This window comes from Nerophis lumbriciformis, linkage group LG17, assembly GCF_033978685.3.
Source record: "Nerophis lumbriciformis linkage group LG17, RoL_Nlum_v2.1, whole genome shotgun sequence".
Classification (NCBI taxonomy): Eukaryota; Metazoa; Chordata; class Actinopteri; order Syngnathiformes; family Syngnathidae; genus Nerophis; species Nerophis lumbriciformis.
In genome coordinates this window covers 18,236,536-18,262,418 of record NC_084564.2, presented here as the reverse complement: position 1 = coordinate 18,262,418, position 25,883 = coordinate 18,236,536, and the positions used below count along the sequence as shown (strand labels likewise).

General features: G+C 39.4%; 1 protein-coding gene across 4 annotated transcripts in view; it reads left to right on the top strand.

Annotated features, from left to right (window-relative positions):
* The window catches only part of vaspb (vasodilator stimulated phosphoprotein b), a 49,756-nt gene extending 23,873 nt beyond the window's left edge, over positions 1-25,883 (top strand). Inside the window, exons 2-14 of one of the 4 annotated variants that reach the window (XM_061972667.1) lie at positions 6,715-6,886; positions 7,775-7,955; positions 8,084-8,150; positions 14,697-14,779; positions 14,891-15,150; positions 18,019-18,137; positions 18,241-18,292; positions 18,427-18,454; positions 18,537-18,579; positions 18,774-18,830; positions 22,602-22,674; positions 22,759-22,816; positions 24,620-24,933. In XM_061972667.1, the coding sequence (XP_061828651.1) occupies positions 6,715-6,886; positions 7,775-7,955; positions 8,084-8,150; positions 14,697-14,779; positions 14,891-15,150; positions 18,019-18,137; positions 18,241-18,292; positions 18,427-18,454; positions 18,537-18,579; positions 18,774-18,830; positions 22,602-22,674; positions 22,759-22,816; positions 24,620-24,654 (1,228 nt within the window). In that variant the 3' untranslated portion in view covers positions 24,655-24,933. Of the gene's footprint in view, positions 1-6,714; positions 6,887-7,774; positions 7,956-8,083; positions 8,151-14,696; positions 14,780-14,872; positions 15,151-18,018; positions 18,138-18,240; positions 18,293-18,426; positions 18,455-18,536; positions 18,580-18,773; positions 18,831-22,601; positions 22,675-22,758; positions 22,817-24,619 lie in introns of all 4 variants that reach the window. The other 3 variants (XM_061972666.1, XM_061972665.1, XM_061972668.2) reach the window with 3 other exon arrangements.

Here is a 25,883-nt window from a genome sequence, read left to right as displayed (position 1 = left end):
GTAGCCAGCGAGAAGGTATTATTTTGACGTGACAGATTTTAAACAGAGGTCACAACACCGGAAGTGTATTGTTTGAGGGGGTGCGGCTAAAGGAAAGAAATGTTCCTTTTTTCTCAATTTTCCTCTTTATTTTCTCAAAGAGTTCACATCTCTGAGTTTTTGCTGTTATATTCTGCTTCGATTGGGGCTAAGTGAGGGCAGTGACTCACGAAGTTCAGCAAATGGGGGTGTAATGTCTAGTGTTGTGTAGGGCTGCAACTCTGTCGATTATTACTTTGATTAATCGATTAATAATCGGATAAAAGAGACAAACTACATTTCTATCCTTTCCTGTATTTTATTGGAAAAAAAACAGCATACTGGCACCATACTTATTTTGATTATTGTTTCTCAGCTGTTTGTAAATGTTGCAGTTTATAAAAAAGGTTTATTAAAAAAAAAAAAGTAGCCTCTGCGCATGCGCATAGCATAGATCCAATGAATCGATGACTAAATTAATCGCCAACTATTTTTTTAATCGATTTAATCAATTAGTTGTTGCAGCCCTAGTGTTATTATTGTCACCTATCGCAGGAGTTTTTGAAGAGAGGAGTGGGCCAGAAGTAGGGCTGCAACGATTCATCGAATAAATCGATAATTCAATTACAAATAAAGCATTGATTTGTATTTTGTTGCTCTGATTTTTCACCGTACCACACTTTGAAAATCCTGACCTATACGACTGGAGTGGGCTTCAGAGGTCCGTGTTCAACTGAGTACCATTCTAGTTTGTAACTATGCCAGCCGTGGAACACTTCAGCTTTTATGATTCAAACTCCGTCTCTGGTCCTTTTTATGCTATATGCCCTGTGGACCAGATGACAGGTGTGAGGGTGCCGACAACACCTAACCCGTATGCGCATGGACCACGCTGGCTTTCAGACTCTCTTTGTCCATAGTTGTATCAATAATGCAGCTGCTCACTCTCGGTCTCACCCTGAGCCATCACTTTTCCGAGCTATTAAAAATGCATCCATTTCCCAGTCCAAAGTGTCTGTCCCATCCCAGTTCCCATAAGCCCTTTCCCTTGACCGCACATCAACAGTGTACTCCAGGTTCATCCGATCAGGAAACCCGTCACTATTTTTTTTGATGTTTAATCCTCCAGACACAATTAATTTTTAGCACGGTGGATGAAACAATAAATCCATTGAACATTGTTTTGTAAATAACCTTTCTGTATGAATTTATTGATGAATGTGGTAACACATTTGTCATAGTAGCTCTTAGGCCTAAATAAATCGATTTTATCGATAAATTGTTTTTTTTTTGTGACAGACTATTTTTTTTTAAATAAAAAAATAAAAATCTGTGTTTTCTCCTATTACTCCAGCATATTTTTTGTCCCCAGGAGCTTCCGTAGCTTGCGCCCTCCCCTTACTTCCTTACAAAGATTCACACAACTAGCAAAACATGGCCAATGCTAACGAAAGCAAGACATTTCGTCCAAAGAAGAAAGTGTCGTCAGTGGTTTAGATTTGTGGCAACAGGCATGAAACAAATGACTGCACACCACAAAGTTATTTTAATAAAAGAAGCAGCACAACAAACGTATTCCTTCATCTGAAACTGAAGCATAGAGCCAAATAAGAGAAATGCAACTCTTTACGAGGCAAACGACACCGCTACAGCAATAACCTCCAGCTAAAAAGACGCTTTTTGGGGTGGAACCATTTACACAAGGTACCATGTATGACGAGAAAGGAGCACAATGTATAGAGCGATCACTAAGCAGTCGCCGTGTACATCACCAAGTTATGGTTCTTGTAGAATGGAAAAGCCTGCGTTTAACTAAAAATATAGTCATCTTAATGTTTTACTTAATTATTTATTTGCATACAATGTGCAAATCTACATTTTTATTTACAGAAGTATTGGATTCAAGACAGAAGTTTTAGGTTTGCACTTTATTGATTTGGTTATTCATTACTACTGTATTTATTGATTTTTGGTATCGATTGATTGATAGGAGTTTTTTGCATGCAATGTGCAATTGTACATTTTTGTTTACAGAAGTGTTTTGTTCAAGACCGAAGTTTTAAGATTTCCCTCCGGAAGGTATCAATCATGTATCATTTTAAAAGGCAATCGATCGATTTTTATCAATACTAGAAAAAGGAAAACATTGGCTTTAAGAACGGTAGACTTCATATGAAGTTTAGCACTTTTAATGATAAGGATGTTAAACATTACTGAAGTCTGTCTGCCTGTCTGTCTGGAGTATCATTGCCATCAGTCGGCAAAACAGGTATGGCGGATACCTACGGTGGCCGAGAAAGGTCACAACAAATGCAAACGTGACAAGACAATATAAAGCCACAACACAACAGCACAATTGGAAAAAGCCACAACAAATACAAACGTTGAGGTGGGACATTTATAACGGTGTTATGAAGATAGTATAAAGTAAAAAGTTATGTATGACTGAAAAAATAGTCACACCTCACCTACTTTTCCAACTTTGTTCATTGCATCGTTTTCAACTTTTCGCCTCAGGAAGTCAGTCCGTCGCCAAAACTTGCCCACTGTCACGTCCTTTGCGTCTTTTTATTGTTGTTTTGGCTTACAATTGTTGTGTTACGGCTTTATATTGTTGGGTTGTGGTGTTCATTTGTTTTGGCTTTTTCGATCATGTTTTAACTGAAATTTGTTGTGCTGTGGCCTCATGTTTTTGTGTCGTGGCATTTGCATTTGTTGTGACTTTTCTCGGCTACTGTAGCTGTGTATTAAAATGAGAGTTGTAGCAGGTCAAACCGCTGCCAATTTAATCTGAAAAGATTATGTTGCGCTTAATTTTTTATATTAATATTGTATTATTCTTATGTTGTAAAACAACAGCAAACATAGCAAGCAAATCTACTGTTAAAATGTTAGTTACTGTACTTATATATAACATTTCTTGAATGTTTAAAATGTGAGCAGAAAAAGTGTGTTATTGTCAATACAACCTAAAGTGTTGGTTGCACTTTATTTAAATTAGATTTAAAAGCATAACCAAGAATTGTTTACTTGTGTGTTTGTATCCATCATTCATTTATATCTAACTCTCTTATAAGAAATAACAGGAATATGGTAAATTTCACCTGCGGTATCCAGTATTTATTTCACAGTCACAGTGGTTGATTTATTTTTTCTGCTAAAAAGTTACTGAATCGATTTCAACTCACTGGATCATTTCCGATCGTATCGTTCTAAATAAACTACCCCGCCTTCCGCCCGAATGCAGCTGAGATAGGCTCCAGCAACCCCTGCGACCCCAAAAAGGGACAAGTGGTAGAAAATGGATGGATGGATCATTGTTAGAACAAAATGTTACATTCCTACTAACATGAAAACAAATCACATTGTCTGAGCAACAAAGCTTTGCTCTCTCACCCCCATTTGCAGCATTGCCATATCGAGCTATTATTGTTATTGAGAGTATCACAATCGTATTGTATCAAGATTCCCAGCCTTAGTGTTTAAATGGTATATGGATGCAGAAAATGTGTGTTTGGGAGTGTCCAATTGATTATGGGTCTGCATCAGTCCCTATTAGGAGGGTTTTGCAGCAGGAGAAGTGGGTTGGTGTGTAGGTGCTGTGTCACAGGAAGTGGCAGATTGTATCGTGGATGCGGATGAGACAGATGGAAGAAAAGATGGATTAGGGAACCATGGGGGTGGAATGGTGGCCGAATAAAGACCACAAAGATAAATAGTAAAACTGTACTTCAAGACTTGACATTGGTTCATCTTTTTAGTTCACTTTTTTTCCTTTACATATCATGTACAAAACCCAAAACCAGTGAATTTGGCATATTGTGTAATTCGTAAATAAAAACAGAATACAATGATTTGCAAATCATTTTCAACTTATATTCAATTGAATACACTGCAAAGACAAGATATTTAATGTTCGAACTGAGAAACAGAATTTTTTTTTTGCAAATAATCATCCATCCATCCATTTTCTACCGCTTATTCCCTTTGGGGTCGCGGGGGTGCTGGAGCCTATCTCAGCTACAATCGGGCGGAAGGCGGTGTACACCCTGGACAAGTCGCCACCTCATCGCAGGGCTGCAAATAATCATTAACTTAGAATTTAATTGCAGCAACACATTGCAAAAAAGTTGGCACCGGGGCATTTTTACCACTGTGTTACATGGCCTTTCCTTTTAAGAACACTCAGTAAACATTTGGGAACTGAGGAGACCAATTTTTGAAGCTTTTCAGGTGGAATTATTTGCCATACTTGCTTGATGTACAGCTTAAGTTGTTCAACAGTCTGGGGTCTCTGTTGTGGTATTTTAGGCTTCATATTGCGCCACACATTTCCAATGGGAGACAGGTCTGGACTACAGGCAGGCCAGTCTAGTACCCGCACTCTTTTACTATGAAGCCACGCTGTTGTGCATTGTCTTGCTGAAATATGCAGGGGCGTCCATGATAACGTTGCTTGGATGGCAACACATGTTGCTCCAAAACCTGTATGTACCTTTCAGCATTAATGGTGCCTTCACAGATGTGTAAGTTACCCATGCCTTGGGCACTAATACACCCCCATACCATCACAGAGGCTGGCTTTTGAACTTTGCGCCTATAACAATCCGGATGGTTCTTTTCCTCTTTGTTCCGGAGGACACAACGTCCACAGTTTGCAAAAACAATTTCAAATGTGGACTCGTCAGACCACAGAACACTTTTCCACTTTGCATCAGTCCATCTTAGATGATCTCGGGCCCAGCGAATCAGGCGGCGTTTCTGGGTGTGCTTTCGCTTTGCATAGTAGAGTTTTAACTTGCACTCACAGATGTAGCGACGAACTGTAGTTACTGACAGTGGTTTTCTGAAGTGTCCCTGAGCCCATGTGGTGATATCCTTTACACACTGAGGTTGCTTTTTGATGCAGTACCGCCTGATGGATCGAAGGTCCGTAATATCATCGCTTACGTGCAGGGATTTCTTCAGATTCTCTGAACCCTTTGATGATATTACGGACCATAGATGGTGAAATCCCTAAAGTCCTTGCAATTGCTCGTTGAAAAATGTTGTTCTTAAACTGTTGGACAGTTTGCTGACGCATTTGTTCACAAAGTGGTGACCTTGTTTGTGAATGACTGAGCATTTCATGGAAGCTGCTTTTATACCCAATCATGGCACCCACCTGTTCCCAATTAGCCTGTTCACCTGTGGGATGTTCCCAATAAGTATTTGATGAGCATTCCTCATCTCTCTGTCTTTTTTGCTTCTTGTGCCAGCTGTTTTGAAACATGTTGCAGGAATCAAATTCCAATAGAGCTAATATTTGCAAAAAATAACGACGTTTTCTAGTTTGAATGTTAAGTATCTTGTCTTTGCAGTCTATTCAGTTGAATATAGGTTTAAAAAGATTTGCAAATCATTGTATTCTGTTTTTATTTACGATTTACACAATGTGGCAACTTGACTGGTTTTGGGGTTTGTACTTGTTTGGTGTCACTATTTTTAGAGCCTTGCCTGACTCAATCGTACACTGTAAAGAATCTGTAGATTTTACCCTAAAAACTGGCAGTTCAGTCGACAAAACTTTACTGTACTTTACAGTTTTTTTTATACATCAAATAACTTTTAAATATATACTTTTACAGCAATATGCTGGCTACTGAGCTGCCAGTTTTTTTTTATTATAATATATACGGTCATTTTCTTTATCTTTTTTTTACAGTGTTACTGTAAATGGAAAAATTATGCTGTTTTTATTTTTTACTGTAAAATGTTGTCGACTGAGCTGCCAGTATATTACAGTTAAAATGTTTTACAGTGTACCTGAATGTTAGTTCAGGGTTTTTTTTCTGCAAACTTAATACAAACGCACATTCATTGGTTTTCCTGTGGTGATGAAGACACAGGTGGAAGATTCCGAAGCTCGGCAAAACTTCCTGTCTTTGTCAACCTCCATTGTGGTTGTGCCTTCGATCTTGTTTGCAATCAAACTTGTTTTTTTCTCACATAAGATTAATATACCGCATTACTCGGCGTGGGGAAGTTGGTAGAGTAGCCGTGCCAGCAATCGGAGGGTTGCTGGTTACTGGGGTTCAATCCCCACCTTCTACCATCCTAGTCACGTCCGTTGTGTCCTTGGGCAAGACACTTCACCCCTTGCTCCTGATGGCTGCTGGTTAGCGCCTTGCATGGCAGCTCCCGCCATCAGTGTGTGAATGTGTGTGTGAATGGGTGAATGTGGTGATACTGTCAAAGCGCTTTGAGTACCTTGAAGGTAGAAAAGCGCTATACAAGTATAACCCATTTATCATTTATTTACTCTTTTTATTGGTCTCATTTGCTCATATGCTCCCTTATGCAATCATTCTATCTGATAGTAGTGGCAGGAGATGACCTAATAGTTGGTCACTCGAGAGTGTTTGATCTAGACAGGATGTGGGCTGGATAGTTGGCTAATGTCTGAGGAATAAGAAGTCATGACACTGTCTAGTATGATCAAGTGCTCTGTAATTAAGAATGAGTGGTTGAATAGAATTCTTAGGACGGACAGGATCGTTGATCTTTACATACTAAATATTTGCTTAAATATATGCAGAAGATGGCTGGTCTAACTTGTGGTTGAATTAGACATGGCTGCTATTATGGTGACTATTGTAATTTCAGACTCATAAACTAAATATGCGTCCTCTTGTCTTGCGCTGCCCTCCATTCTAGTGAGTCGAGTATCTGCCAGGCTCGGGCCACTGTGATGATCTACGACGATGGCAACAAGAAATGGCTGCCGGCAGGTGCTGGGCCCCAAGCCTTCAGCCGGGTGCAGATCTATCACAACCCCTCCAACAACGCCTTCCGGATAGTGGGCCGCAAGATGCAAACAGATCAGCAGGTGAGGCTCCTGGCGTGTATATTCATTTATTTTTACATCTATTACTACACAGGATACCAGCGATGGCACAGACTAACATTGTGATGACCACAATACCGGAAATAGAAATGGTTGCGACATTGTGGTAGCGTAGCGCTGAAAGCGGTTCAGACATCTCACGTTACATTGTAAATAAAAGCAGAAAAATAAGCCATTTCTCTCCATCTACTAGTGATGTCAGGTTGTATCACTAACAATTACTTTCAGTATTACCAGATCGTGACTCAGGAGATAGCGTTAGATGAAGATCAGTAACAATGGTTAAGTGAGTTTGGAGGGATCTATTCTTGTCTTGCACGCTCTCACTGTGCCTGCTGCCTCAGCGTCTCTCCGTTTTAAACATTCACAACACTAAAGTGTTCCCCAGAGAGCGAGTCTCAAAGTGGATGATGCTTCCTGTGAGATAGTTGTTCAAGCATTTCCTGTGACAATTTAGGGAAGGGTTTGTTACTCAGTCTGGACTATTTTCTCTAATGCGCGTGTCTGATAGCAAAAGACGTGGAGATGCTGATATAGTTAAGGCAACTTTTTTCCTGTTTCTCTCCTCCAACGTGGTCGTTTCTGTATGATATTCACTGTCGCCTCTTGGTCTGTGCTCTGTGGAATCCAGAGGCTGTTAAACAAATAGTAAAATGGCATGTCAGCACATTCAGGCAACACTCAAAACCACAACATTGTTTCCCTCTGGATTCATCGGCTTGACGCCACCTACTGGATTGCATGAGCAAACCACGAGGACGCATGATAGAAACCATTTTTATCCTTTTCTTGTCCTTTCACTTGGGTCAATGTGGATTAAAAAGAGAAAGTCATATTTGTCGTTTTTGCATTGATTTTGTGTCCTCCCAGGTGGTTATAAATTGTCCTATCGTGAGAGGCTTGAAGTACAACCAGGCCACACCTAATTTCCACCAGTGGCGGGATGCTCGACAGGTGTGGGGACTTAACTTTGGCAGCAAGGAGGATGCTGCGCTCTTTGCCAATGGCATGGCGCACGCTGTGGAGGTGCTCAACTCTATGGCAGATGCAGGTGCTATTTCCTTTAAAGAGTGCATGAGTGACTTAAACGTAACAATAGCATGCGTATGATATGTTTGAGTCAGAATCTTCATTCTCCATTGTATATCTATTGAATGTGTGTTCTGTCATTTTTGTCAGGTTATGCCACGCTTCCTCGGCCAGTGTCAAACGGTCCATCTCCTGAAGAAATTGAGCAGCAGCGCAGGTACGAAACCCTGAAATGTAACTAATTGCTAGTCTTAATATCAATATACCAAGCTAAAGCTGTCCAAATCATGGTATCAGATCAGGGCCCAGTATTTGCCTTTTTTATTTACATGGCTAGAGAGTGCACTCACGTGACAGATTCCTTTAAAATTGATGCACACTCGGGGAGACACAATTACATTTCAGGATTCAAACATGTGAATTCAAGGAGGGTGGGGGTCTTGCCATAACACCGGTTCGATTTGAAAGAAAGCTGCAATGGTCGGTCGTCTATCCACAGAGCAAAGTCGCTTCTGTGACACTAATCCTCACCACCATGGCGAAAAATAAAGTTGGTGAGTTTCTTCAAGTATTATCACTAGAGGACTTGAAAGGAAAATGAATGGCTAAACATGTTACACACACACACACAAACTAAGCAGGATGACACAAGTAGCTAACTGATAAAGCTTTAAAGTACGGGGGGATCGATCCAGATGTTGATGCTATCGATACCTAGTATGGTATCCGTATATAAACGATACTAAAGTGATTAGATTAATATTTTTCTATTTCTGGTTCTTCTTACATAATCATTTTTTGGTCGTTTTTGTTATTGTTTACAAACTCAGGCAGTCTCTGGATACAAGAAGGCTTTAAGGGCAAACCCAAATGATTTAAGTTGGAAACAATGGTAGTTTTTGCTTTTGTTTCGTTATTGTGCACTATTAACTTTATTTTGTTAAAAAACCTTGTATATAGCATTTAATACCACACATTTTTAATACATCATCTGATTTACAACAGTGCTATCAAATTCTGAATTTAATAAGATATCCATCCATTTTCTTCCGCTTATCCGAGGTCGGGTCGCGGGGGCAGCAGCCTAAGCAGAGAAGCTTCATAAAAATGTGTTATTGCGCTTGTTTAGTTACTTGCTATAAAACACGTTTCGTTCTATAATCTATTGTCAAAGTATTGAATTGGATTTGAGGCCAAAAAATTGGATCGGAGGCCACAAATACTAATCGGGATGTCCATATACCAAATTGCATTTTGAATGCCTTTTGCATGTGCTCTCTGCGTTATTCAGTGTGAGAATGCAGTGTGTTTATGCAGTAAAGACAAAGTTTTAAGATAGGGGAGCCAGTAATGGGAAAAATGTAGGACACACTAATTTACAGACCAGTACACTACATTGTGGTGGCGCTATTACTAAATCAAAATTGGATTGACTTGAAATTTCTCACTCATGCGCTCTATAAAACACTCACTGTAGTTAGCAGAATCGCCATGCAATTTTGTACACAGCTAGAGGTGATTGACAAATGGTAAATAAGTAGGCTATACTTGTATAGCGCTTTGACACTATTTCCACATTCACACACTGATGGCGGGAGCTGCCATGCAAGGCCCTAACCACGACCCATCAGGAGCAGGGGTGAAGTGTCTTGTCCAAGGACACCATGGATGTGACTAGGATGGCGGAAGCCGGGGATCGAACCAGGAACCAGTGGGACGGTATAGCTCGGTTGGTAGAGCGGCCGTGCCATCAACTTGAGGGTTCTAGGTTCGATCCCCGCTTCCGCCATCCTAGTCACTGCCGTTGTGTCCTTGGGCAAGACACTTTACCCACCTGCTCCCAGTGCCACCCACACTGGTTTAAATGTAACTTAGATATTGGGTTTCACTATGTAAAGCGCTTTGAGTCACTTGAGAAAAAGCGCTATATAAATGTAATTCACTTCACTTCACTTCACATGGGCGGGAGGGATATAGCAACTAATTTGGCGTAAATCATTGACCATTTGTCTAAAAAGCAGAAAACATTTATGATATCTGGATTACATGTATGCTAGCATGCCTTTGAAAGCATTTTGAGTACAATTACGGTAGTTGTGTACCTCTGTACAGCGATGTCCATGAATGTAAATTATTACATTGACTTGATTTAACAATCAATAGTCAATCCAGGTCGCCTAAGCTCTGCATTAGTCCTCTTGGAAGTTTTGCACACAAGCATACGCAAAGGATTTAAGGGCATTAGCTTGGCACCGCTAAACTTGCAGTCGGCCCCTATAGGTTAAAGGTTAAATAGACAGCACGGCGGACACATCTCACATCAGCCCCACCTTCATCCATTTATCTGTTCCTCATTATGGCGGCACCATGCTTGCTTGCACAGACTTGGCATTAAACATTTAATCTCATTTGGACTAAAAGCTTTGTGATTGGCCAGAGAGGTTGTCCGTCAACTGACTGTTTGTCCTGCTGCTTGCTGTCCTGCTGTGGCTTAGAGAGTAAAGCACTGCTATTAAAACCTTCAAAATCCATCACAGATTTATAAGCGGGTAGATGTTATTTACACCCCTGGTTTTATATTGGATGAATGCGGAAATACAAGAATAATGGCATGTATACATGTGTCCGATGGCGAGATAAGTTTAAAGCGATATAGACATGATCAACCCTCCCTGAGGGCATTTAGTCACATTTAAAGTGACAGTCACACCGTGCACGGCAGTCCTATTCAACTGGCGGCTCGCGGGCCACATCCAGCCCACCAAAGCTTTTCATTTTGCCCACCAAACATCGGCCAAATAGGCTTGTTGAAACTATTGAGCCTTGGGTTGATCATGTATGCAGTACTCCCGCTACCCCGCAGGGGGAAACAGGGCGGCATGTGTCACAATGAAGCAGCAGTTGGGTGAGCTCATTCAATCCTGAAAAGAAGTCTAAATACATTGCAAAAATCTGACTTTTAACAACATTGATTCAGACAAGCAGCAACAATGGTAGAAATCCCAGCGTGTAAGCTTCAACACGAAACTTGGTCAAACATTTGTAGATAGATATTGTGATATCCGTTATATGTGAAGTAGATATTGTGCATAAATATATTTAGTTTGTTTTGTATTTAAAATGCTGACTTTGTAATGTCTTGTATACGTGGACATGTTATTTGCCTGAGAGTGACTCTGCCGATCAAACCTCTAAAAATACATTTAGCTTTAAATTTAACTACTGGAGGACAACAATGCTACACCTTATATTTAATTGCGATAAGTCACATACAATGTTTGGTGTTAGAATGTTGTGTAATTTCTATACACAATGAACAATATTTATGTAAAATACACAATAGACATTTTTTTTATGTTTATATTTTCAGTTTAACAAACCTAAATGAAGAAGTGTAAAGACAAAACTGAGGAAGTAGAAGAAGAATGCAAAAGAAGGAACATCAAATCCTCCACAAAACTTTTGGTTTCTTTATGCTTTTAACTAGCTGCACACGTTGGAAACGAGTAGCCAGGGCAGAATAATTAATTTATTGTCAGTGCGGTGTGAAAGCCGATGTGTTTACTTTGCAATTAAGTAAACGTAGTCTCAAAGAAATATAACCTGCGGAGGCACTTTCTGACTAAACATCTACACCGGCCCCTGAGCCCTTGGGCTCTTGAAACTGCGGCCCTCTTCATTATGTAGTTGAATAGCCCTGGTGTCTGCTCTCAAGTGGCTGCATGTTTGCATTCTATGTTGCATACAGCTGTTGCTGCAGCATGCCAGATGTGGTGGGGGTGAAGGGACTTAGTTGAAGAGAACTGAAGCAGTCGAATTAGGCCACAGAGTCCATCTGTGGACTTCTTATCGACCACAACCTGTGCAGTAGACTTTATATTACTTTGTAGCGACCGCGCATATGGTCAATGCAATGACACACATTAATAAATTTGGCATTTAGTTATCCATTTTCCCCTGATTACCATTCCAAAAAATTTGGCCAGTAATATGCCGATAATTAATATAATATCAGACTATAATGCTGTACAAATAATCACATTTCAATTTCAGCTTTTTACGATTATAAAAACATAATACTTTTTTTTTTTTTTTTTTAAGATTAATTGCATGCGCAACGTGCATACAAATTCCTGAGCTTTTGACGGTGAAACGGATGAGTGAGCGTATATGAAAACAAGACCACGTCCACTCGAAGTTTAGGATCTCACCATGGTTGCTACTTTCTATATAATACCGTGCAAATATGCCGAATTAATAATCAATATACTCGACAGAAAAATAAGGCATTTTTGCGTTAACATAACCGAGGACAGAGTCTCAAAATAAACGTAGTCTGATTTTAAGCGCAGAATATCTCTGAAATTGACATAAGGGAAGTGCTGTCATTGTGAGGAGAATGAACATTTGTTTGGGAAAATAATGTGTCCGGGACCGCTCATTCATCCCCTAAACACGTCATAGTTTAAACATTGTCGAGACGGCCACTTGAAAAGCCGACTAAACTATGAAGCTAAAGCTAGCAAGAACAACCTATATACCCCATGACACAGCTCATCTGCTTGGGTTATTGTGGATGACATCATTATTGTAAGATCAATGAACAAACGGACAGCCATCGCAACTTGAGATGCTCACGCTTAATTTTTTATTTTACAGCCTCAAGTTGTCTCTTGACAAAATAAAGGTTGCAAAACTGTACCTTACACAAGCATAATGTACTAAAACACTTACCGGTACTGATACATTTTAAAAATGTATTGTGCTTTGAATTAAAATAAAATATAAAATAAAATTATAATATAAAATGTTGGTCAAAATCATCCAAAGATGTATTGCACAAATGTTTGCACTTAATATTTTTTATTTATGACACCAAAAGCACACACACTATATGGTGATCAAATAAGTGTAAAAGGTAAAAAAAATGAATTTTTTAAAATTTGAGCGGACAACTAATTTATATCCGTTGTTCATTTAAATTATATTTAAAGTTGCGTTTTGGTGGTACAACAAACACTCATGTTTTCAAATTAGTGAATAATCGAGTCATTAATTGTGATTTCAGTGTCAATCAAAATAATTATATATCATTTATGCCATAATCATCCAGCCCTGTATAAGACATCCCTTGTTCAAGGGAAACTGCACTTTTTTTGGAATTCTGCCTATTGTTTACAATCATTATGATAAACAAGAATAAATAAATAAATAAATGATAAATGGGTTGTACTTGTATAGCGCTTTTCTACCTTCAAGGTACTCAAAGCGCTTTGACACTACTTCCACATTTACCCATTCACACACACATTCACACACTGATGGAGGGAGCTGCCATGCAAGGCGCTAACCAGCACCCATCAGGAGCAAGGGTGAAGTGTCTTGCTCAAGACACAACGGACATGACGAGGTTGGTACTAGGTGGGGATTGAACCAGGGACCCTCGGGTTGCGCACGGCCACTCCTCCACTGCGCCACGCCGTCCCTCATATAATACAAGAAATATAAATAGAATACAAAAGATTTTTTTTTTTTTTCGCTTTCTAACATCAAAATCGGCTCGTTCTTTGTGGCTTGCAATACAGCCAATGGTAGCAATCAATTCTACCTCACAAATCACTTTAAAATTGCATTCAAAAACCGCCAACAATACTTCATTTACGTTCCGCAACCTGTATAATAACCAAGCTGTTGCAACATTGTTATTGTAAGAGCGAGCAGTGCGGAATAATTTTTCTATTGTAGTAACACATCGGCGTGCTGCAGTATTCGCCGTAAAAGCTAACTACGGCAAGAGATAAGCTAGTTTCTACTTCAGCACGAAACGCGTTTGAGTTTGTAATGCACAACACAATGCGATAGAACGCCTATTTAGTATCTGTCATGTATTGCCCACATTTCGTGTTTTGTTTGTACACAGCTGAGCTAGCAGAGAGCGTATGCACTCCAGTTGTAATGACACTCATGGCGTGCTGCGTGTATCAGGATCAATTTAATAATGACTCACTTGATGGACAGTTGTTTGTCTGGTCCAGCTGGCCTGGGATGTTTCCTGTTGATTTTGGGTAAGCACGCTATTTTGTCGAAAATAGCACGGCTTCAAATTCCGCCATTTGTAGCTTCGAGTTGATTTCACCACACTCTCCCGGCTTCCGTCTGCTCCAACGTTTCACCCTCTTCCTCGTTCTCGCTTACATAAACAGTAGTTCATTCTTCGTATATTTAGCTTAAAAAAATAAGGTTGTGAATCCTCAAATGTCCAAAAATAGTTGTCTTCGTTGTCTGTTATCAAGTCTGCTATGATTAGAACACAAACGTGTTTGATTCCGGAAGTAGGAACACAAGTTATTGCCAGAAGTCAGACGTGCGTTGCTATGGAAACAGAAATCAATGTGCGGAAGGAATAAATCCCGGAAATGATTAAAATGATCAAAATACGGTAAATATTGAACATAAAACATATTGTTATGAACATGTCTGTTACTACATTTACATTATATATAGATTTGCAGTGTGTACCGGTATATAAAACGTTGCTGGAGGCTTTTGAAGTTGTTTTAGAGGGCTTTAAAGGCTACAACGGTGACTCCCATTAGCTGCATCTTTCAAGCGTTTTTTTTATCATCTTTAAAATCATAAAAAACATTTGTGTTCTTGCCTCTCATAATGATTGTGAACAATAGGCAACATTCCCCAAAAAACGTGCAGTCCCCCTTTAAGAGATATAACATGTACAATGTGTCGGTGACTTCTGTGTCTGCAGGTTGGAACAGCAGGAACGTGAGCGTCAGGAGCGTGAGCGTCAGGAGCGTGAGCATCAGGAGAGAGAGCGACAAGCTGCAGCAGGTTAGGAAAAATAATCATTCAACTGTGTTCACATCTTCCTTAGACGTGGAACATACCAGCCAAGTGCCAAAAAGACGCACTATCATCTTTTAGTAGTCTCTGTTCCTCCAGCTCCAACATTGGCCCCTGGTGGCCTTGCTCCTCCGCCGGCTCCTCCCCCTCCCCCTGGGCCTCCTCCGCCCGCTGGCGTCCCTCCCCCTCCAGGACCGCCGCCAGCTGGACCCCCATCCGGACCCCCATCCGGACCCCCATCCGGAGGACCACCGCCACCTCCACCCCTGCCCTCTGCTGGAGCTGGGGGTCTTGGTGGTGGAGGAGCCGGGGGCTTGGCGGCCGCCCTATCAGGAGCAAAGCTTCGCAAGACGTCTAAAGTGAGTATGAAGCTCGTACCAATGTTATATCATTGAGCAAGAATGTTGGGAAGGTTGCAGTGATACAGCGTTTAAGTGAAGTGATGCTGCAGAACACTGGGAGGACAGGGGAGAGAGGAGAAATGGCACCCAATTTTGACAAGGTGAAAACGACCTATTGTCAGTGCGAGTTACCTTGTCTTTTCAAAAGCGCAGGAATGTCAATTGTCAAAACCTTTAACTCAAAGGGCCGCAAACCAAAAAAAGTTACTTTTTAGGCCACTCATTTTGTGCCTGAAATAAATCCAAATTAGGTCAATACATGCTAAGCTGCCTCCATCTTAGTTTTGTATTATTGAATTATTTAGTCATAATTGGCATGTTATGTTTTTTAATCAAGTTAATCTAATTTTTAATCTCAATTTTACGTTCTCTGTATGCCAACCACTTTGAGTTTATTTGCCCTCTATGTGCTTGACTTGTTGGGGTTGTAAAACAGTGGTCTGTCACACCCCGAAGCGGTTTATGTCTACGTTTACACTGCAGGCGAAAGTGGCCCAAATCGTTTTGTTTTTTTCCAAAATCTGATTTTATTCCAGCTGACTGTTTACACTCCAAGTAAAATGTGATCTTTACCAGACTCCAGTGTAAACGTGCACAGGCCCCACTGCAGCCCCACTAGCATGCGCAGTTCGATAAAGTGAAAACAAAGGAAGTACACTGGATTCCGTGAATGAACAAGGAAGTCGCTACTACTACTACTACAAAATAATATAAAAGTTGCCACACCTTGAAAGTGAGTGTTTTTTTCAGAGAAAATTAAATAAAGTAATATAATTTATGAATAGATATGCATAGGTCAGTATATTATAGAGGGTACTAATCTTTTTATAGCGTTTAAATAGAGGAAACACGGACATCAGCGTGGATCTACAATAGCTTTATTTTTCAACGTATATTACCGCATACATATATATATACATATATATATATATATATATATATATATATATATATATATATATATATATATATATATATATATATATATATATATATATATATATATATATATATATATATATATATATATATATATATATATATATATATATATATATATATATATATATATATATATATATATAGCGCCGGTGCCGCGGTACACCGCTAATTCTCATACTTGCCAAACCTCCCGGGAGACTCCCAAATTTCGGTGCCCCTCCCGAGGATTGTAACGTCCCCTTTTCGTTCAGTCCAACAAGTGCTGGCTCAGTTACATAATATGTGCGGCTTTGCGCACACACACAGAAGTGAATGCAACGCATACTTGACCTTCAGCGATACTGAGGGTGCCAGTAAAAAAACCTTTAACATTGTTAGAAGTATACGCCACAATGTGAATCCACACCAAACAAGAATGACAAACACATTTTGGGAGAACATCCGCACAGTAACACAATATAAACACAACAGAACAAATACCCAGTATCCCATGCAGCACTAACTCTTCCAGCCAGGATGCTACAATATACACCCCCGCTACCTCCAAACCCCAAGCCCCCCCCCCCCCCCCACACACACACACACACAACTTGTAGCGTCAGGTTCCAGGTGTTGTGCCGTATAATGCACCCCCGGCGTAGAATGCACCCCCTGACGGGAGTGTTATCAACTAAAGCCCACACTTAAAGTTTCCACGTGCAAGATTGAATGTATTTGAAAAAGTTATTTAATAAGAAGCCAAAAGTGCAAAAACAATAATGTTTGTGTTGGAGAAGTTGTCAATGAATGAAATAGGGCTGCAACTAACGATTAATTTGATAATCGATTAATCTGTCGATTATTACTTCGATTAATCGATTAATAATCGGATAAAAGAGACAAACTACATTTCTATCCTTCTCAGTATTTTATTGAAAAAAAACAGCATACTGGCGCCATGTTCTTTCAACTTGCCAAATAAAACAAGGAAAATGTTACAAAAATGCACACTTTTGACACCCCTGCTATACATAATAAAAAATCAAATCTGATAAATCTATGGATAAAAAGCAGAGCCTGGTGACCCATGCACGTTTATCATAACTCTCTCTGTCTCTCCCCCTCCCTCATGAATGCTGCTGCGCACACAATTTGTTGTGTTTTTAACCTTCTTAACCCTGAACGTATATTGAAAATACACGCAACCCTAACTCAAAATGCCGGACATTTGAGGAACACCGCCCGTCAGCCCCGCAAAAGAGGACATGTCCAGCGAAAAGAGGACGTATGGTCAGGACCTAGCCCGGTCGCTGCTAGCAGCGACCAGGCTAGGTCGCTGCTAGCAGTTTGAGGCATCCCTCATTATCGTTCGATAATGAGGGATGCCTCAGCTCAAAGCCTGAGCCCCGACATGAATGAACTAGCATCCAAGAAAAGATGGCAGGTATCTGGCTTGGGCACATCAGATTAGATCAGTGTGTTGCAAACTGAGCAGTTTAAAGTCCTGAATGGTTGGTTTATTCATTATTTTATTTTCAAATGTATTAGCCTGTGGAAAAGGTTAGTGTTGATATTTACCTCAGAAGGCTGCAAATAGAAAAAAGGCATTCAACTTTTATTTAAATTGTATTTGATATGCCATTGATATTTTTTAATTATTATTATTATTTGAAATTCTATTTTGCATGTCACTATAAAGTTATATAAGCCTTGCTTGTTCAATATTTAATGCAAAACTTGTTTGGGTCCCTATCAAAAAGGTTCATTTGTTCAACCTTGGCCTGCGGCTTTGTTCAGTTTTAAATTTTGGCCCACTCTGTATTTGAGTTTGACACCCCTGGTTTACAGTAATAACTTGGAATGTAACTTTTAATCACTTTTGTGTACATTACTTTGTGCTCTTAGCAAGAAGATGGATCCTCTGCGGCTCCAGGGGGCAAAGCTGACGCTAGCCGCAGCAGCAACTCTTCAATTGGAGGAGGTGGTGACCTGATGGGTGAGATGAGTGCCATCTTGGCTCGAAGGTAGATACCACTGTGGGGGATCACAGTTCAAAGTGGCAAAAAGGTTCCTCCCTCGTTTTCTGCTACTGTTTTGGTCTAAAACACAATTCCTTGTTCACATCAGGAGAAAAGCTACTGACACTGGTGAGAAGGTGCCTCAGAAGACACAAGACAATGTACGTAGCTGCTTGTTTGCTAATTAAACCAGTCCAACAGGGAAACAAAAGGGCTCGACTCAATCCACCAAAAAAACAAAACACATTCTGCCAAATGACTCACAATAAACTGTGTCTTTGTCTGCTCTCCACAGGAGGACTCAGAACCTCCAGGTCACAGTGGTGAGTAGTCAAGATTTGTCTCTGTGGCCTACAATTATTCTCCAGCAAATTCACACTTTTTTAAATCCATTTTCTTTGTCAGACATCATAAGACGACCATGGGAGAAATCATCAACGATGTCCAGGTAATTCATTGGATGCATCAGCAGGCTGTCATCACCATCATGCATTTGTGTGTGTGTGTGTGTGTGTGTGTGTGTGTGTGAACTCACCATGAGTGTTTCCCTTTATCACTGCGCATGCTTTCCAAGTTCGTTGTATGTGGAAAGTCCACCATTTCCATCCTAAGAATGTGTGCATGTGTTAATGTCACTAACAGGAATAATTCCATTCCCAAGAGCATGGACTCCATCTCCTCATTGTCCCAAAGTTCCAGGTATGCATGCTACCACACCTGCTTGTTATCTTACTCCACCCACCCTTGCTTGTTGTTCAATGCATTTTACTTTTAGAACACACACGTGCACAAAGTGTTGCCATGTCCATTGCTGTAGGATACTATATGGTCAGTGCTGCCCCCTTTTGGTCAAATCACATTGTTTAGTTTGCTAGGATATGGATTTGTTTAACCCCAGTGGTTGGCAACCTACTGGCGAAAGACCTATTTTGCCCCCTGTAGAAATGGTTTGGAGTCTCAAAACATAACCATACCTGCCAACTACTCCGGTTTTCCCGTAATTAGTACGGTTTTCATCAACCTATTCCGGGTTACGGTTGCAGTGATAAAAAATACGGTTTTTCATTAATAAATTTTTTTTTTTTTTTTAAGTTTTATTCACGAAATCGCGTAACAACAATGACAATGGACACTGCTTCCTAGGGCTGGGCGATAAAACAATAACAATATATATCGCGATAGACATGTGATCAATATCAATAGAAAATGGGGTCGATAGAACGTTCGATAATTTCACTGAGTTCTGTTAGAAAAAATAGGAAGAAATGCCGAGCCGGAACCGCACGGCATTCTGGGGGGTGTAGGCAGACGAAGGGCTTTGGCCTCTCAACCTATCACGGCCGAGCCTGAACCGCAAGGCATTCTGGGAAATGCTAACAGGAAAAAAAAAAGCAACAACGGCGAGCTGACGACGAGGAGTGAAACAAAACGGGAATATGAGTGCGGCGGCACGAGAGGAAATTGTAAATAAAAAAGGAAACGTCACGTCACCAGTTTGGCAGTATTTTGGATTTTTTAAGTCCGATACGAATCAGAGTAATACTGTCTGCAAACTTTGCAAGGTCGTCGTCCCGACCAAGTCTGGGGACACGACAAACTTATTTTACCACCTGAGCCGCTCTCACCCGCTGGAGTACAGCAGTAACAAACAACCACAACCATCTACCGTACATCAGCCGGTGCAAGTGGAACAGCACCGAAGCGGCAACAACAGACCACCATCGAGAGATACTCGGCAGCAGTGCCATATGACAAAAATTCAAAACGTTATAAAGAAATAACGGATGCAGTGGTGGATCAATTAGCGAAGGACATGCTACCTACTTATATTTAAAATAAAAGTATTTAAATTCAGCCTTTTTTCTCCTGGTCTTTATTTAGAATATTTATTTTTTTTAATCAATAATTATCGATATCGACTGATATGAAACACTTATATCGTGATACATTTTTTAGTCATATCGCCCAGCCCTACCAGTGCTTCCCGTAACTTCCTATTGAGTCATTCCGAATGCCATGCGCGAGGCTATTTATAGCACCGCTGCCAAGCCCAAGGCACCAGTTGCCATTGTTTCCAAACAAGCGAACGATCATGGAATCAGCCGGAGAAAAATCGCATACGAGTCTTAAACCGAAAAGGAAACTGCAGTCATTCCGTGAAGAATATTCAAAAGCCTATCCGGGAATAATTATCCGTTCCAAAAAGGGTGAAAACTACGCGAATTGCACCTTGTGCAGACAAGATGTTTCGATCGGACACGGAGGAATTAGCGATGTAAAAGACCACGTTGGGACAAAAAAACACAAGTCTAATGCCGTTGCTAGCGATACAAGTGGAAAACGTTCAACGTTTTTCGTCGCCCAAACAGATTATTTGGATGTGATAAATGCCAAAGTTTTATTTACGGAGGCAATAATTGAGCAAACAAAAAGGTAATGACACCAATGTTATCTATTGGAATTGTTTAGTACTGTTATACTGTTAAAAGTGTTTATACTATTTATGCTTTCAAGTCCAAGTTGAAGAAATCTTGTTAAATGTTGACAGCATAACTACCAAAATACAGAAGTATGTCCTTAATATTTTTGCAGTGCTATTTCTGTTGAAAAGTTAAAATGATTACATTAGAGATGTGATGTGCCACTTTTCAAGTGTCTGATGGCTTAAATTAATTTTCATTAATTTTTCATATTTTGAATTCTTTTGAAAGGTTTACAAAAAAACCTACATTTGAATTGTAATTCCATGCTATTGACAGGACTATTAATTTTAATGAAGTTAGCTTACCATGTTTACAGTATGATAATTGTGATAGAAATGTGAATTTTAGGCACAGAATATTTTTTACAATTGAACAAGGCAGTAGATTATACAAGCTTGGACAGAAAGTTAATAATGACACCAATTTTTTTTTTAAATGGAATTGTTTAGTACTGTTTTACCATTTGTTCACGGTAAAAAGTGTTTATACTGTTTATACTTTCAATTAACAAATTTAAGTCTTGTGAAAGGTTGACAGGATAACTGGCATTAACTGTCAAAATAATTTCAAACGATTGAAGTTAGCTTACAGAATAAACATGTCAATCAACCCATATGATTTTTGCTGTAATATTTTTGTTTTGAAAAGTCACTGTGACTGATAGAAAAGTGATGGTTTTAGCAACATTTTAACCTGTCTGAATGCTAATAATCATTTTGCGTCGGGGGGCAAAGCCTGAACCCCCCACCAGGACTTTGTCCTGGACCTACCGGGGCCTGCGGCCCCTGGACCCTGGCTACTAGGTTTTTCTGATTTCAAAAGTTGGCAGGTATGCATAACACAGCTGACAAAATTGTCAAAGTTTTAATGTTTTTTTTTTTAGTTTCATTTTGCCAGTTACAACAGAATACAACAAACAGAAATGTGTGCAGGTCTACTTGACAAAAAAATACTACTTTTAAGAAAATGCTTAGTGTTTGTTTTGAAAATATCATTCAATTTGACATGTTTTGTTAATATCTTGCCACACCTCAAGCATACAGGTAAGCGAGCATAATTGGCAGGAGTCTGGCACCTCACGATTTGATTTGATTCTCATTCTTTGATTCAGAATCGTTTCTTGATCAACATGATTCAATTTCTCTTGGTGTATTGATTGGAATGCAAATTAGAATACAATCTTTTAAAAACAGGTTACATGAGCTCCTCTTGGCTGCTTAGTTCTTACATATGACTTATAAGCACGGTGTAAAAATGTATTTAAGAAATGTTATTTACAAAACTCACAGAATGTTAATCTAATAAAAGAAAATAGAGCAACTCCAACCCAATCCCATATTTACAATACTTAAAATAACCATTGAGAAGACATAGCACTTACTTCTAATACAATACTAAAAAAAGGGAAAAACTAAAATTAATAAAAGCAAGCAGTATCATTAATAATATTAATATCAATAATGGTTGTTTTATGTTTTAATCCAAACATTGATTTTATAAATTAAAAAAAACACTTTGTTCTGAGATTTCTCTTTTTTGGGGACATATTCATGTTTAGTTTACTGCAGGGGTCACACGCTAAAGAAGACAACGTCACTCCCCTGCTCCTCCCCTTTTCCTTGCCTTCCACTCGCTCATGCAATCACCAATCAGGACGAAGCCTGTTCAAATTCACGGCCTCACAGACAGTCAAAACCCGTAGGACTCCCTGTTCAGCCCTTTTTTTTTTTTACTTTGTTTACAGTGTGTTTATAATACTTTTGGAAAAACAAATATATCAGTAGGTATTTTGTAAAAAAAAAAAAAATAATAATCTTAATTTTTCATTCAAAACTATGACAAAATGTTTCCTACTTCTAATGATGCATATTATTTTATTTTGTATATTGTAGCGCCATAGCATCTGGTCCTTGCAGTGCTCTTTTTTGTTTTTTGTTTTAAACATAGAAGCCCCATTTTTTTATATTTGTGTTCTGTCAATGTGCAGGGTGAAGCCTGCAAACAACGGTAATGACGCAAGCGGACCAGTAGACGACTCAGACTTAGAGAAAATGAAACAGGTAACTTAATATCAGGACCAAGACAGACACCGTTTAAAAAATATTGGTGAAAGTGACTGATTTTTTTGTCTTGTTTTTTTGCAGGAAATCCTCGAGGAGGTGAGAAAAGAACTTCATAAAGTAAAGGAAGAAATCATCAGAGGTGAGAACACAAAAATACTGTATTTCATCATATGGTGGACATTTACTCAGCTGTAGCAAGTACCAGCCATCTGTTAGGGGTGAAGCATTTATTAAAAGGGAGCTCTTCGTGCAAAAGTAGAGAACTTTTTTATACACTGCATATTTTAAATAATTAATGGATCTTTGTTCAAAAACATGTGGTGGTATAATGGTACACACGTCTGCCTTTCGTAGCAGAGGGGTTGGATTCCTTGCCAGGTTTGTGTCAGGAAACTAAGCCCATATCATTCATGCAATCGATTGACTTAGACGATTGGAAAAAGCTGAAAGTGAAAAAATAATTAATAAACGTATAATTATTAAATGTATAATGTTGCTACTTTATAGTGTTATTTGATATATAATAGCACAGTCATTTCCAACCACTGTGCTGCGGCACATTAGTGTGTTGTTGGAGCCCGTCAGATGGGCAACATGAAAAGATTGATGGCATATCATGGCTACGACTCAAAAGTCGGAAAACACTACAATACTGTATATGTAATATATAGTATCTGATTATTTGTAATCTATTGTTTAGCAGCTTTTGTTCCACTTCATAAAAGCGGCAATTCCTCTGAACCTTACTGTAAACTTTAGCTTTACTCAGCTTTACAGTTGCCATGTCTGCTGTGCAGGTAGTGTGTTTAGTAATGAGGTCTACTGCGACACATAGTCAGGGGCTTAGCACCAAATTCTGGAGCCCATACACAAGACTCCTTAAGGGCCCCCCAACCCACTCTAAACGTCACCGCCCCATGCACACACATTTGGTATTTTTACATAAAAAAACAGTTTTCTAAAACACATGTAATTTAATTATGTATTTTATTTTTTAGAGATGTGATCAACATATCTAGATAAACCCTCTAAAAAATGTGGTTTTGTTTTGGGGAAAAAAGTTTTTTTTTGTTTGTTTTTTTTTAAATAAAAAAAAATCTATTAAAGTGGCCAGACTATTAATTTAAAATCACATAAACTGTCTAAAAATTAAGCCTACTTCAGAGTATAAAGTAGAGATTATCCATCCATCCATTTTCTACCGCTTATTCCCTTTTGGGGTCGCGGGGGGCGCTGGAGCCTATCTCAGCTACAATCGGGCGGAAGGCGGGGTACACCCTGGACAAGTCGCCATCTCATCGCAGAAGTAGAGATTAATACTATTATAATATGAATCATAATAATACATCATTGTTATTATAATTATATTATTATTAGTGCATTTCCTGGAAGGTAAGTGTCCCCTTGTCTTTAAAAACTAGTGACGCCTCTGTTTCTAACTTTAATCAAGGGTCTTTGGATGCACCACAGTTATGGGCAATGAGATGGAAAAGTAAAACTTTTCCAGACCTTTCTCCTATGCTGCCACAGATAGATTTATTATATTTTTACCTGTGTTTTATCACCTCCTTGTTGCAAAATGCAGCTGCTGTGAGGGAATGCTTAAAAATAAGCTTTGATGACGTTATGTCATGCATGTTGTGTGACGTGTTGGAAGCGAGGTTTAGTTTAGCCAGGTTAGCCGCTATCCAGATGGAACAAACTATTTCGTATTTTTGATAGGGCGTAGTCTTAGACACGCCTAATTTGATTGCAGCAACCTTAATATTGAACTTTCATGGCTGTATTAATTTTCAATGTTAACAGTTTTTACGTCTTGTTAGTGTTTGTTTAGTAAAGTTGACACACCGTCTATTAGAGGAGAACTCGCTATTTAACTTTATGCCCACTTTTTACCATAACTGTCACTAATTTTTCTTTCTTTCATTTTCTCAATTCACAGCCTTCATTCAGGAGCTGCAAAAGAGAAGCACATAGTTGCGATGTAGCAGAGGGATGTGATGGATAGAGGCGTGTTGGGACCTTTGCTCCACTGCGCCATCTATAATGTAGCCCAGGGATTTCTCATTTTGTCTTCTCTCTCTCTCTCTCTGTCTCACACACACACACACACACGCACACACACAAGCATTGCTTTTGTTTCACCATGCATTCATGCTCTTATTGTAAATGATAACCCAGGGAACCGCCTCCTCAGGCAGCCATGCCACTTTGTCAAAGGTGGCTCGCTTATTTTGATGATCCCGTCGTTTTTTTCATCCTAATCCTAACGTTTCGTCTGTGAGAATCAATCGCAGCCAGAGCTTGCCGTCATTGTCATCTTCATATCAGGAGTCTTTTCTGCTATGCGTCCTGGTCTGACAGGACGCATTTACTGTTAAAGCAATATTCAGGGCTTAAAAGTATCTGCCACATTTTTACTGTAACAGCAAGATGCTGGAATGTTGGGATTTTACAATGTTCTCCCAGCTCAAACACTGCAATCTGTCACACATCTGCTGGTTTATTTCCATTCATTCAAATCGGAAGAAGGAAAAGCAACCATTAGGAGTAGATCAGAGAACTCTGACTGAAGACCCAAGCCTTTACTGCTGCAGGAAGGAGAGACGAGCAAAATGGACGCCGATGGACAAGCGGAATGCTGTGAAAGAGGAGCATGTTGTCGTTTTATGAAACGTGTTCTCTTTACATTGCACTTGATCCGGAGTTAAGTGTGAGCGTGTGCCACACTGCCTTGACAGACTCCCCTCTCAACACCCCCACCACCTTTTCCGTCGAAAAGAAATATTGTTGTCGGCCAGTGCAGTGGTCCTAAACTGTGCTTTTGCTGGTTCTTTGTCTTCAATTATTTGCTATATTTTCTACCTTTTCTGGAAAAAAAACATGGCCATGAATAGGTCAATTAATTTGGCCATGACCAACTGCCTTGAGAATGAATATATAAATATATATATATATATATGGATAAATATATGTTTTGAGGGAAAATGTTAACAAAAATGAAATGGTTTTTCTATTTTAATTAAAATGACTGGTGAATGGGGATTTTTTTTTTGTTCCGTTTTGATGATTGTTTTCTTATGTTATTTTGGGTTTCTTTTTCTTATAGAGTCTAGGCTTTTTACACTGAAATATAAAGAAAACAGCTTAGAGACACTGGATTAGAAATGCCTTTATAGTCCAATACAGCTGCTTCTTGAAATGCA